Here is a 14,477-nt window from a genome sequence, read left to right as displayed (position 1 = left end):
TCCTCTTGCCGTTGTTGGTGCATCAGCACTTTATCCTGTGTCACTCTCAGCAAATCTGCCAATACATACACTTCAAAGTTATTTCCTGTCGACAAACAGGCTAGATGCCCGTGACCCGTGCCAACAATGCTTACCGAAGGCCATCTCTCGTTGCCTGGCCATCTCATCCCTCGCTTTTCTCTCCGTGACCTGTTGCTCCAGAGTTGGAAGATCCAGCCCCATGACTCGATTTCTGGTGTTGAAGATTCGAGCCTGGCGAGCGGCTTCTGCTGCTCGTCGGCGGTTCACTGCCAAGTCAGCAGAGTTGTCCACCGGCAGGTCGACTTTATACATGTTCCCCGTTTAGGATTTGTCTGGATGAAAACAAATTGCACTGTTAGCACCGGCCAACCAAGGGACCCGCGGCCTACACAGGATCACATCCTTCTGAGTTAGTCAAACTGACCTGCACATAGGAAGTCTCAAGTTGGTACGTGTTTCTATATGCGCGCATGTTACAGTAGAAATTACAATAGCATCTTTTATCATATTACATATTATATTTCACAGACATAGGCTAGTGTTATACTATGTCAGTAAATTACTCTGCAGTTGGATAGAGTGTGACATTCCAAAAGTAATTCTTTAAGACATTTGAGGGGCTGACTGCGAAATAGAACAATCTGACCCATTTTTTAAACTAAAAGTGATGTCAAATAGGCTACTGTACACAGTAAAAAGGAAACAATATAGGCTACATAAATGCATTAAAAAAAATAAACTGAAAGATTAGATTTATTTGAATTCAATATCATAATGTAATGTGAAAACCACTGTAGCTTACCACAAAACAGGAGCAAATACATCCGTCAATATATTGTTCCCGCAACTTTGCACTGTCCTCCTGTCCTTGTTTAGGTGTTTAAAGTAACCATGGCAACATCAGTTAATGCAACAAAGTATCATGGGGCAAATCATAGTTTTAATGGATTATCGTCTGACCATCAAATACATTTAGTTATAATTACATTTGAAATACATATTTAGGGAGAAACAAACAAACATGCCAAGCGAAACAAAAGTTTTTCTCAGGTTACATTTGGATACATTGTACAGTTGCTGAGATCTCGCGAGGAAATGTTGAGTTACGCGCGCTCAGGGGGTGTGCAGCAGGACTGTAAAATGGCGCATTGTTGTTGCAGACGTACATTTTAAAAGCTTTTTTGAGAGCTTATGTAGTCAGCTAACGACTTAGCTGTTTTATCAGTTTATACTGTAATGTAGAATTACTGTATTTCAAATTGAACGGAGCCATTTAGTCAATTTGCGTGCATGCTACTTGGAGTAAGCTCGTAAATCTATCTACTAGCATTAGCGGGCTAACAACACAACGCCGATTTGATCTGTTTTCGCAGAAGAAATCTTATCGTCTGCAATCATGGGTTATTTGAAATTGATCGAGATTGAGAATTTTAAATCCTACAAAGGAAGGCAGATTATAGGGCCCTTTCACAAATTCACTGCGATTATTGGACCCAATGGATCTGGTGAGTACTACGGCTAGCCAGTTATGTAGGTTAAGGGTTAACTTGCTATGCTAACGCATTGCCATTAGCCTGCTACTTAGTCTGTCAGATGAAGTAAAATTACTTGTCACGGGTGAAAGTTACAGTATTTCAGTGTTCTCTGGAATGCGAGAGACAGAGTAAATTGTTGTCAGGCTACCCTGGTGTATTCACAAAGATAATATACTGTACATTACGTTACAGTAGAGTAGATAATGCAATACCCTTAGTGTGTTCTTTATATGTGCAAACTGGAGTTACCTGGACACTTTAATTTATTTGGGATCAAAGTGGGTTGAATATGTTGCTTTAGCCTGTTAATGTTGAAATGAACGAGCGCCCAGTTATTCACTAGAGCGAACAACCACGGACCCCTAAAATGTTCCTGATATACTGAATCAGTGGTACCCTGCTAATGTATATTGAATCATATTTACATCTAATTTATTCCCAGGCAAGTCGAACCTTATGGATGCCATCAGTTTTGTTCTGGCTGAGAAGACCAGTAACCTGCGTGTGAAAACCCTAAAGGACCTGATCCACGGGGCGCCTGTGGGGAAGCCTGCTGCCAACAGAGCCTTCGTTAGCATGGTGTATCGCGAGGACAACGGAGAGGAGCGCACCTTCACCAGAGTAATCATCGGTAATGCAATGACAGCTACCCCAACATACACATAATCATCATAAGCTTATTGACATCTCTTTCGTGATCAGCTAGGCTTTGGTAGTTTCACCGTAACTGTACTGATAATAGTTTGCACCTTTTCTGTGTTGCTTCTCAGGGTCCTCTTCAGAGTACCGGATCAACAGTAAGGTGGTGGGGCTGGCAGAGTACAGCGAGGAGCTGGAGAAACTGGGCATCCTGATTAAAGCCAGGAACTTCCTGGTGTTCCAAGTGAGACATGCGAACAGTCATGCATACAGTCTTAAACGTTTACATGAAACTGTGTGCGTGAAACAAAGAATCAAACCTGTGAAACTGCAAAATTATAGAAGAGAACCGAAGTAACCTAAGTTCTCATAAACAACTTGTCCTCATAGTTTATTTCATCCACTGTGCAATTAAGCCTCTTGGTGACCTTTAAAAAAAAATAAAAAATTTACCCACTAGGGAGCCGTGGAGTCCATCGCCATGAAGAACCCCAAGGAGCGTACGGCTCTTTTTGAGGAGATCTCTCGGTCGGGCGAACTAGCTCAGGAGTACGACCGCAGGAAGAAGGAGATGGTGAAGGCAGAGGAGGACACCCAGTTCAACTACCACCGCAAGAAGAACATTGCCGCAGAGCGCAAAGAGGCCAAACAGGAGAAGGAGGAGGTGCAACTTTGTCGATTTGTTATTCCTGTCTTGTTTTTAACTGAAATACAGACCCCTCACTCTGTTTTCCACTGTGCCACTCTTATGACCAAAGTAAATGCCCATTGATGACCTGCCCCACCCCAAACACAGGCTCAATTATGTCAATACAGTCAATAAGTTCTCTCTCAAATAACCTTGCTGTGGTCTGTCAGGCTGAACGCTACCAGAGGCTGAAGGACGAGGTGGTGCGCGCCCACGTCCAGATGCAGCTCTTCAAGCTCTACCACAACGAGGCAGAGATCGAGAAGCTGAACCGCGAGCTGTCCCACCGCAACCGGGATATAGACAAGGACCGCAAGAAGATGGACCATGTGGAGGAGGAGCTGAAGGAGAAGAAGAAGGAGCTGGGGAGGATGATGAGGGACCAGCAGACGGTGGAGAAGGAGATAAAGTGGGTGATGGTGGTAGATGATGGGCGTGGCCGTAGCTTTGGCCTGCGCCTCCTTTCGGAATGAAGTCAAGTTATGTCATCCTAAACTTGTACGCCTCCCGTCCTGTCTCCCCAGGGAGAAGGACTCAGAGCTAAACCAGAAGAGGCCTCAGTACATCAAGGCCAAGGAGAACACCTCCCACAAGATCAAGAAGCTGGAGGCGGCACGCAAGTCCCTGCAGAACGCCCAGAAGATGTACAAGAAGCGCAAGGCGGACATGGAGGAGCTGGACAAGGAGATGGGGGCGGTGGAGATGACCAAGCAGGAGTTTGAGGAGCGCATGGAGGAGGAGGCCCAGAGCCAGGGCCAGGATCTTACCCTGGAGGAAAACCAGGTAGGTTCATCAAAACATGAATCCTCTGCGCAGGGTTATGTGAGTGGCCCGGTGGCCCGTACATGTTCTCAGTGAATGAGACGGCATGTTTCTCTAGAGTTTTTAAAGGAATAATCTGTGGAATTTAGAAAAATTGAGCTTTCTTTCAAGTTTAGTATCATGCAACGGTCTTGGACACATAGACAAATATATACAGTTAGGTCCATAAATATTTGGACATTGACACAATTTTCATCATTTTGGCTCTGTATACCACCACAATGGATTTGAAATGAAACAATCAAGATGTGCTTTAAGTGCAGGCTTTCAGCTTTAATTTCAGGGTATTTACATCCAAATCAGGTGAACGGTGTAGGAATTACAACACATTTTATATGTGCCCCCCCCCTTTTTAAGGGACCAAAAATAATTGGACAAACTAACATAATCATAAATCTAATTGTCACTTTTAATACTTGGTTGCAAATCCTTTGCAGTCAATGACAGCCTGAAGTCTGGAACCCATAGACATCACCAGACGCTGGGTTTCGTCCCTGGTGATGCTCTGCCAGGCCTCTACTGCAACTGTCTTCAGTTCCTGCTTGTTCTTGGGGCATTTTCCCTTCAGTTTTGTCTTTAGCAAGTGAAATGCATGCTCAATTGGATTTAGGTCAGGTGATTGACTTGGCCATTGCAGAACATTCCACTTCTTTGCCTTAAAAAACTCTTTGGTTGCTTTCGCAGTATGCTTCGGGTCATTGTCCATCTGCACTGTGAAGCGCCGTCCTATGAGTTCTGAAGCATTTGGCTGAATCTGAGCAGATAATATTGCCAGAAACACTTCAGAATTCATCCTACTGCTTTTGTCAGCAGTCACATCATCGATAAATACAAGGGAACCAGTTCCATTGGCAGCCATACATGCCCACGCCATAACACTACCTCCACCATGCTTCACTGATGAGGTGGTATGATTTGGATCATGAGCAGTTCCTTCCCTTCTCCATACTCTTCTCTTCCCATCATTCTGGTACAAGTTGATCTTGGTCTCATCTGTCCATAGGATGTTGTTCCAGAACTGTACAGGCTCTTTTAGATGTTTTTTGGCAAACTCTAATCTGGTCTTCCTGTTTTTGAGACTCACCAATGGTTTACATCTTGTGGTGAACCCTCTGTATTTACTCTGGTGAAGTCTTCTCTTAATTTTTGACTTTGACACAGATACGCCTACCTCCTGGAGAGTGTTCTTGATCTGGCCAACTGTTGTGAAGGGGTTTTTCTTCACCAGGGAAAGAATTCTTCTGTCATCCACCACAGTTGTTTTCCGTGGTCTTCCGGGTCTTTTGGTGTTGCTGAGCTCACCAGTGCGTTCTTTCTTTTTAAGAATGTACCAAACAGTTGATTGAGCCACACCTAATGTTTTTGCTATCTCTGATAGGTTTGTTTTGATTTTTCAGCCTAGCGATGGCTTGCTTCACTGATGGTGACAGCTCTTTGGACTTCATATTGAGAGTTGACAGCAACAGATTCCAAACACAAATACCATACTTGAAATGAACTCTAGACCTTTTATCTGCTCCTTGTCAATGAAATAACGAACTCCCATGAGGGAATAACATACACCTGGCCATGGAACAGCTGAGCAGCCAATTGTCCAATTACTTTTGGTCCCTTAAAAAGGGGGGGGCCACATATAAAATGTATTGTAATTCCTACACCGTTCACCTGATTTGGATGTAAATACCCTGAAATTAAAGCTGAAAGTCTGCACTTAAAGCACATCTTGATTGTTTCATTTCAAATCCATTGTGGTGGTATACAGAGCCAAAATGATGAAAATTGTGTCAATGTCCAAATATTTATGGACCTAACTGTATATATATATATATATATATATATATATATATATATATATATATATAAAAGAAGCTTAATAAGAAATAATGAAATGAAAAGATAAAACAAACATTTCCCCAACGTTGGACTTTTAAACTGCCACATGAATATGGAAGCCCAAAAAACTGATATATTTAAGACAATATTCGCGTAACAAGTTATTTTCCACCATACTGTACATCCAACAAATGCACCTGCCTGCCAAACGTTACCCCCTGTGTGTGCGTCTCCTCTCCAGGTGAAGCAGTACCACCGTCTGAAGGAGGAGGCCAGCAAGAGAGCTGCCACCCTGGCCCAGGAGCTGGAGAAGTTCAACCGCGACCAGAAGGCCGACCAGGACCGTCTGGACCTGGAGGAGAGGAAGAAGGTCGAGACTGAGGTAAAGATGACGCATGATTAGGAGGAGGAGGAGCAGGAGGAGGAAGATGGTGATGTCAGAGATACTCCTAGAATGCATCTACTGTGCAATTGGGCAACAGGAGATGATGCATCGTGATGTTATGTGTAACTGCAGGCCAAGATCAAGCAAAAGATCCGTGAGATTGAGGAGAACCAGAAGCGTATTGAGAAGTTGGAGGACTACATCTCTACCAGCAAGTATGGCCTTTTTTTAAAATTAATTTTTATAGTGAAGTTTGTCATATTTGCTGCTTTTACCTAGTGACATACTTTTCCACACGTTGCTTTAATGCGGTCAAGATCACATGACTCGATTGCTCACCTTATCTTATGATGTGATTGGTCAGGCAGTCTTTGGATGAGCAGAAGCGCATGGAGGAGGAGCTGACTGAGGAAGTGGAGATGGCCAAGAGAAGGATCGACGAGATCAACACGGAGCTCAACCAGGTAAAAGCGCGTGGACCTACAGCAGTAAAGTGAAAACTGACTATTGTCATTTGTGACAGCCCTGACCTTAAATGAAAGACATAGAAAAAAAAAGTAATCAAATAAGACAACTACAAATAAAGTGCTGAGAACACAACATAGTGGTGTTTATATTGTTTAGTAGGAGAACTTCATCTCTAGTACCCAACAAACACTGAGGGCAGGAAGTATGTTTATGTTTCTGTAATAACATAAAATGCCTTTTTCTTGGTGCCTCCTAGGTTATGGAGCAACTAGGAGACGCCAGAATCGACAGGCAGGAGAACAGCCGGCAGCAGCGCAAGGCAGAGATCATGGAGAGCATCAAGAGACTCTACCCCGGATCTGTGGTAAGACTGGAGACCAGGACAGCTCTCACTCGCCAAATGGTGCATCTAAATGTGGCACCTTGCTAAACTTGTCCTCCTCCTCCCTCCATCGTAGTACGGCCGCCTGATCGACTTGTGCCAGCCCACCCAGAAGAAGTACCAGATAGCCGTCACCAAGGTGTTGGGGAAGAACATGGACGCCATCATCGTGGACTCTGAGAAGACGGGGCGAGACTGTATCCAGTACATCAAGGAGCAGAGAGGAGAGCCTGAGACCTTCCTGCCCCTGGACTACCTGGAGGTCTGTGGCCAGCAAATGTCTTTCTGAAGAAGAAATATATATTTAGTGTCTGAAAAGTCTTATCAATACTTAGTGAGGAATATAAAGTTGGTTTGAATGAGTAAAAAGTGAGTGAAATCAGGACATATTCTATTTTGTGTGTGTTGTAGGTGAAGCCCACAGACGAGAAGCTAAGAGAGCTGCGTGGGGCCAAGCTGGTCATCGACGTGATCCGCTACGAGCCGCCGCACATCAAGAAGGCTCTGCAGTACGCCTGCGGCAACGCGCTGGTGTGTGACAACGTGGAGGACGCGCGGCGCATCGCCTTCGGAGGACCCTACAGACACAAGGTGAAGATGCGGCTGCAAGGCTACTGATGTGGGACAGGAGCCTACTGCTTTCTCAGCAGTTGTAGTTCCATATATGGCTTGTACTCGCATGATGGTTGTTGGGGCTGGGAGGCTGAGCTAGCTTGTTGCAATATGGCTAGGATTACCAGATCAGACATGGAAGATTCTCCAATAACCAACAGGTCTGGCATTTGGAGACACTTTGGCTTCCCCTGTGAATTATGAGGGCAAGACACTGGTGGATAGGATATATATATATCCTATCCACCAGTGTCTATCCTATCCACCAGTGTCTTGCCCTCATAATTCACTGGGGTGATGTCAGCGTAAATGAGTTGACAAGTTTGACGTATTCCCAATACGTCAATATTTTTTTTTAATGATATATGAGGGAGTCAGGTGGCTGAGCGGTTAGGGAAGCGGGCTAGTAATCTGAAGGTTGCCAGTTATTCCCGGCTGTGCAAAATGACGTTGTGTCCTTGGGCAAGGCACTTCACCCTACTTGCCTCGGGGAGAATGTCCCTGTACTTACTGTAAGTCGCTCTGGATAAGAGCGTCTGCTAAATGACTAAATGTAATGTAAAATGTAAATGTAAATATATCTGCAACACGAGAGTTACATCAGTGGGAATACGTCAAACTTGTCAACTCATTTACGCTGACATCACCCCAGTGTGTCAATAGGTGGAACAAGACAAGAACAAGGAGTAATACACTCCCCTAAACTATCCCCACAGCATTTAGGCAGCCATTCCAAACTGATTTAAAAGCAAAAATTACTGTGGCAATTGGTACATTTATAGTATTTATATAAAATTCAACATAACCTTTAAAAAATCAAGGACATTTCTTTGCCATTTCTTTTTTTGGCTGTATTGAAAACGTACCGAACCATGTCAAAGCGTAAATTACATTAACCGTTTCTAACTTAATAATGTGCGGAAAATACCCTTACAGATCAAAGACCATACCTTTTTAGAGACCAAAGCTTTTCGTTTCTCCCATCTTTTTAACTCCCCTTCACCTCTCTCTCTCTCTCTCTCTCTCTCTCTCTCTCTCTCTCTCTCTCTCTCTCTCTCTCTCTCTCTCTCTCTCTCTCTCTCTCTCTCTCTCTCTCTCTCTCTAGACGGTAGCTCTGGACGGCACTCTCTTCCAGAAGTCTGGTGTGATCTCTGGTGGAGCCAGCGACCTGAAGGCCAAGGCCAGGCGCTGGGATGAGAAGGCCGTGGACAAGCTCAAGGACAAGAAAGAGAAACTCACTGAGGAGCTCAAGGTAAACACAAGACATCGCAATTATGTTGTCAGTTGTAAATACTGACCAAAATCCAAAATGAACAATACATAGCCCACACAGGATACACGTGTAATAGACTGGCAAAACAGACAAAAGTATACATTCAACCATTTCAAAGATGTTATTAATACGGTTAAAGGTATGTTTAATGTGTTCTTGCCTTTGGTTAATATCTAGAATATTTTATTTAATATCATGAAACATGGGACCAGCATTTGTTGTGTTTACATAGTGTATAATTAAAGGTGCTTCCTCATTGAAATGGTGCAAAGTGCTACAAAATGTATGTTGTATCAGTTACTTCTGGTTCACTGATGTTGAACCTGTTGAGTACTACATTTCCCACTATGCATCACTCCTTTCTCTCTTGAGTACAGGAGCAAATGAAGGCCAAGAGGAAGGAGGCGGAGCTGCGTCAGGTGCAGTCCCAGGCCCACGGCCTCCAGATGAGACTCAAGTACTCCCAGAGTGACCTGGAGCAGACCAAGACACGCCACCTCTCCCTCAACATGCAGGTACGAGGAGGATGGCACACGCAACCCCATGGCCACTCAACATGTGACAGGCTAGTTGACCGTGCGTTTTACCATTTTTGAATGACAAACTTATTTCTTCGACCACCTGTAGGAGAAGTCCAAGCTGGAGAGCGAGCTGGCAAACTTTGGGCCCAGGATCAACGACATCAAAAGGATCATCCAATCTCGCGAAAAGGAAATCACTGACCTCAGAGACCGCATGAACCTGGTGAGGAACACCCCCAAAATGTTTCGTTTACCATTGCAAAGTCGGGAGTCAGGTGGCTGAGCGGTTAGGGAATCGGGCTAGTAATCTGAAGGTTGTTCGATTCCCGGCCGTGCCAAATGACGTTGTGTCCTTGGGCAAGGCACTTCACCCTACTTGCCTCGGGGGGAATGTCCCTGTACTTACTGTAAGTCGCTCTGGATAAGAGCGTCTGCTAAATGACTAAATGTAAAGAAGTTCAAGTAGACTGTGAGTCACTGGCTTAGGAACTAACTGGACATGTGTTTTGCGGTGACTTTGCCAGGTGGAGGACGAGGTGTTTATCGAGTTCTGCAAGGAGATCGGGGTGAGGAACATCCGTGAGTTCGAGGAGGAGAAGGTCAAGAGGCAGAACGAGATCGCCAAGAAGCGGTAAGAATTCCCCAGGTGCACTCTGGACTTTGAAGTCTCTTTTCTCCTTCTTCCGTCCTTTGTTTTCCCCCCCCAACCCTAACCCTGTGTTGTTGGGCCGTGTGGCAGCCTGGAGTTTGAGACCCAGAAGACTCGTCTGGGCATCCAGCTGGACTATGAGAAGAACCAGCTGAAGGAGGACCAGGAGAAGGTCATGATGTGGGAGCAGACCGTCAAGAAGGACGAGAGCGAGATCGAGAGGCTGAAGAAGGTGAAAGAGGAGGATGTCCACCAGACCGAAACCTTTTGATAGGGATTTACTGAAAATAGAAGCATCAAAGTCACAAGCTTGTTGAATCACTGTTTAGAATGTTAAACGTGATGATGAATGGGCTTGCCACAGACTCTGCCTCGATCACTCCAATCTATCTCCAAAGCGCATTGTGTTGCCTTCTGGTATGAAATGCCAATGCTATATAAATACAATTTGATTTGATCTCTCCCCCCTGTCTGTGTCTCCTTCCAGGAGGAACACAGGCACATGAAGATCATCGATGAGACCATGGCCCAGCTCCAGGACCTGAAGAACCAGCACCTCACCAAGAAATCAGAAGTCAACGACAAGAACCACGAGATGGAGGAGATCCGCAAGAAGCTGGGTGGTGCCAACAAGTGAGCACTGAGCCAACACACACACACGCTCCTCGTAGCTGAGGTCACTGGTGGGCCCCATAACTGCAGATGCATTTTTCAAGGGGTTTTAGAGTTTAGGATTAGGATTATGTTAAGGGTTAGTGGTTAGCGATAATACAATTTTGAATGGAAGTGAAAACTAACTTGTGTGTGTGTTCCAGGGAGCTGACCCAGCTCCAGAAAGAGGTGACGGCCATCGAGACCAAACTGGAGCAGAAGCGCAGCGACCGCCACAACCTCCTGCAGGCCTGCAAGATGCAGGACATCAGGCTGCCACTCCGCTCTGGCACCATGGACGACATCAGCCAGGGAGAGGTATTAAACACACACACGCGCGCAGCTCTTTTCACACACACACACCTGGTCCCTCACTGTCGTTGTTGTCCCTGCGTGTAGGGGACTCAGGCTGAGGAGTCTAGCAGCAGTCAGAGGACGTCCAGCACCGTGCTGGCCAAGGAGGCCCTCATAGAGATAGACTACAGCATCCTGTCTGAAGACCTCAAGGTAGGACACACTAACTCGCCCCATAGGTTGTTCAGGTTGAGATCCCGAGGACTCTAGCCATTTGTGTCATTTCCTGTGTGCGCACGTGTTCCCCCCCCCCCCCCAGGATGCCCTGTCGGAGGACGAGATCAAGGGGGAGATGAACCAGCTGCAGCAGCGCCTTAACGAGCAGCAGAGCATCCTGCAGAGGATCAGCGCGCCCAACATGAAGGCCATGGAGAAGCTGGAGAGCGTCAGGGACAAGTTCCAGGAGACCAGCGATGGTGAGGGGAGGGAGGGATGGGGGGAGGGTGGTGGGATGAGAGGATGGAAGAGGGTGGTGTGCTGGGGAGAAGGTGGTGGGCGATGTGGGTTGAGCGTAGGGGGGTAGGGACGTGCTATTAGTGTCACCCACAGCCACCGTTTACCTCGAGGCTTCCCCAAGACCTGACTCAGTTCAGTCACTCAAGCACAGAGGGGAGAGATTTCAAGAAAAGGAGAGAGGCCAGGGGAAATCCACAAATCCAAGAAGTCGTTTATTCACTTCAGTCCACGTTTCAGTCACTAAATAGACAACATGGGTGGATGTTGAGCCTGAATCTCACTGCTCCCCTCTCTTGTGTGTGCTACAGAGTTCGAGGCGGCCCGTAAGAGAGCTAAGAAGGCCAAGCAGGCGTTTGAGCAGATCAAGAAAGAGCGATTTGACCGATTCAACGCCTGCTTCGAGTCGGTGGCCACCAATATCGACGAAATATACAAGGCCCTGTCACGTAACAGCAGTGCTCAGGTACACACACACCGTAACACCCTACCTTCATACCCAGTGAATCTAAAATGTCGATGACAGCCATGATGGGGTCTTAAAAGGTTGACAATACACATCACAGCGTGGTGAGATGGAATCTTTTTTTTAGATGTTAAACTGGTGTGTGTCCCCTTCCCAGGCTTTCCTTGGGCCCGAGAACCCAGAAGAACCCTACCTGGATGGTATTAACTACAACTGTGTGGCCCCTGGCAAGAGGTTCAGGCCCATGGACAACCTGTCCGGAGGGGAGAAGACAGTGGCAGCCCTGGCACTGCTCTTCGCTATCCACAGGTGAGGGAGGGAGGGGGAAATAAATAAAGGCCCTTAGCCAGACCATAATATACACTCACAAATGAGATTACAAAAGGCTAAAGGTAAAGAGGATGGAAAGATGGAATGGGGTTAAGGATGTTCGAAGTGGAATATTCCATTAAAGCCCTGTCATTTTTCCAAAGCTACAAGCCTGCCCCCTTCTTTGTGCTGGATGAGATCGATGCTGCCTTGGACAACACCAACATTGGCAAGGTGTGCACACCGTATTAACATGTGATTTGTGCCATGTGCAAAGAGATATCCCAGTGGAATGACTACATATTGGAACTCTGATGAATCATTTTGGTGTGTAGGTGGCCAACTACATCAAAGACCAGTCAGTGATGAACTTCCAGGCCATTGTCATCTCTCTGAAGGAGGAGTTTTACACAAAGGCAGACTCACTCATCGGAGTCTACCCAGAGGTTGGTGTCCTGACTATTAGCAAAACAACAATATAGACACACATGCATACACACACACACATACTACAGTTTTCACAGACAGATGTTGGAAAGGTAATACTTTTGAATGAGGGCATAACTCTTTATTTATTTATTTTTATTTATTTTTTCTCAGCAAGGAGACTGCGTCATCAGTAAAGTGCTCACCTTTGACCTTTCTCAGTACCCAGACGCCAACCCCAACCCCAACGAGTAGGGTGCATGCTCACAACCTCCACGCGTTGGCATTTTCTTTGGATCCTTTCCATATAACTGCTGTCTGTGAATTTCTATATTTTTTGTTTTGTTAGTGTATCACAGAATCATGTATTCATTAGCTAAAATGTTATCATATTTTCTAATTATCTGTGTTTTTTTTATGTTAGAATAGATTTAGGACTTTTTTTCTAGAAGGGATGGGAAGGGGAGGGTTGGGATGATACAAGCTCAACTATTGCTTTTTTGTAGGTGACGACATGAATAAATGTGCATTTATACAATTAAATTGTTGTGAATTTTGAATATAATGATTCCTTCAGGATATCCCAGTTTGTATCATGGTTACTTGTTTGTGGAAACAAACATTGTTTTTTAATGTATCATGCTTCTCAATTGCTTAACAGAACCTGCTTTTTGTTTCATATGAAACTATTATTTTTTGGTTTCGCACCAACTTTTGTTTGAATCTTTTCCCTTTTAAACTCAATGTATTTTGTGTTGAAGGTCAATGCATTTTTACCCTTGGAGCTTTTTCACACCAGCAATGTTTAACTTCATCCAAGCTCTTTCAGTCTGACAGGTTACAAACTGGAAACATTACTATGTGATGTCACCTTTTCGATGTAGGTCATTGTATGAGATCACAGATTACTGACCACATAATGATCGACCACGTAACCTTTTACAAGAGACATGTCTGAGTGATGTTAAGGGTACCGATTACGTCCCCTGCATTTGTCACAAGATGGCCTTGTCCCCAGTGAACTAAAGTTACAGCAATCCTCTATTTGACATGTCTACTCCACTGTATTGATTTCTTTCATTTAATAAAGCATTTTAGCTGTTTTTGAATGACCACCTTCAATATGTCACGCTTTTATAAATAAGTATTTGACTAATATGTTAATAGCATTTTTTCAGTTTGTATATTCGTTCCATAAAGAGCAGAGCACACTTGCTGGGATATTTTTAGAGAGCCTCTCGATTTTCACGTCAACCTTTCCCGAGTCTGGGATGGTTATGCACGTTTGTAAACCAGGTGCTTTCTGAACCTTAGGGTCTACTTCCATTCATGAATCACTTCAAAATCATGGTATGGTCTGAAAATATATCAATGAGGGGCCAACATGTAGTTCTTACACAGTAACTATCTCTGACATTAGAACACATGCATAGGAATTCTGAAGACTAGTGCTGCATGTGTGATACATTTAGTCATTTAGCAGACGCTCTTATCCAGAGCGACTTACATTAACCCTTGTGTTATCTTCGGGTCATTCTGACCCATCAGTCATTGTGACCCACCGTCGTATTGTGACAAATTTACCTCATACAAAAACAAAGTGAAGCATTTTCTTTTAACTGTCGGGCTGTCTCAGACCCCCCACATTGGAATGGTTAAAAGAAAATTATTTGTATTTGTTTTTGTATTGGGTAAAATCAACGATGGTTCGTTATGAACCTTTGGGTCATGTGACCCGAAGGCAGCACGAGGGTTAAGTACAGGGACATTCCCCCCCGAGGCAAGTAGGGTGAAGTGCCTTGCCCAAGGACACAACGTCATTTGGCACAGCTGGGAATCGAACTGGCAACCTTCTGATTACTCACCCGCTTCCCTAACCGCTCAGCCACCTGACTCCAGATGAGTTAGTGTAAAACTTTTAGAGTTTCATTGGAAATGAGGTCAAGTACATCCACAGAAATAAAAGATACACTACTGGAATAAACTACAA

General features: G+C 44.9%; 2 protein-coding genes across 2 annotated transcripts in view; one reads left to right on the top strand and one right to left on the bottom strand.

Annotated features, from left to right (window-relative positions):
• ribc1 (RIB43A domain with coiled-coils 1) overlaps window positions 1-1,060 on the bottom strand; it is a 3,926-nt gene extending 2,866 nt beyond the window's left edge. Inside the window, exons 1-3 of the mRNA XM_062458626.1 lie at window positions 824-1,060; window positions 135-353; window positions 1-55 (exon numbers count right to left, since the gene is read on the bottom strand). The exon at window positions 1-55 is cut by the window's left edge and continues 157 nt beyond it. Of these exons, the coding sequence (XP_062314610.1) occupies window positions 1-55; window positions 135-333 (254 nt within the window). The 5' untranslated portion in view covers window positions 334-353; window positions 824-1,060. The remainder of the gene's footprint in view (window positions 56-134; window positions 354-823) is intronic.
• Window positions 1,061-1,130: 70 nt separating this feature from the next.
• Window positions 1,131-13,590, top strand: LOC134018574 (structural maintenance of chromosomes protein 1A). The gene is made up of 26 exons (XM_062458625.1): window positions 1,131-1,526; window positions 1,999-2,187; window positions 2,327-2,439; window positions 2,656-2,859; window positions 3,054-3,292; window positions 3,408-3,666; window positions 5,780-5,920; window positions 6,056-6,138; window positions 6,288-6,387; window positions 6,648-6,755; window positions 6,850-7,035; window positions 7,185-7,364; window positions 8,491-8,637; window positions 9,036-9,173; window positions 9,286-9,402; window positions 9,704-9,810; window positions 9,919-10,060; window positions 10,316-10,461; window positions 10,644-10,797; window positions 10,879-10,986; window positions 11,093-11,249; window positions 11,598-11,752; window positions 11,910-12,061; window positions 12,226-12,295; window positions 12,397-12,507; window positions 12,662-13,590. The coding sequence occupies exons 1-26, from the start codon at window positions 1,418-1,420 to the stop codon at window positions 12,740-12,742; spliced, it is 3,696 nt and encodes a 1,231-aa protein (XP_062314609.1). The 5' UTR covers window positions 1,131-1,417; the 3' UTR covers window positions 12,743-13,590.
• The last annotated feature ends 887 nt before the right edge of the window (window positions 13,591-14,477 follow it).

Source organism: Osmerus eperlanus, chromosome 4 (assembly GCF_963692335.1).
Source record: "Osmerus eperlanus chromosome 4, fOsmEpe2.1, whole genome shotgun sequence".
NCBI classification, from domain to species: Eukaryota; Metazoa; Chordata; class Actinopteri; order Osmeriformes; family Osmeridae; genus Osmerus; species Osmerus eperlanus.
This window is presented reverse-complemented; position numbering and strand designations above follow the sequence as displayed.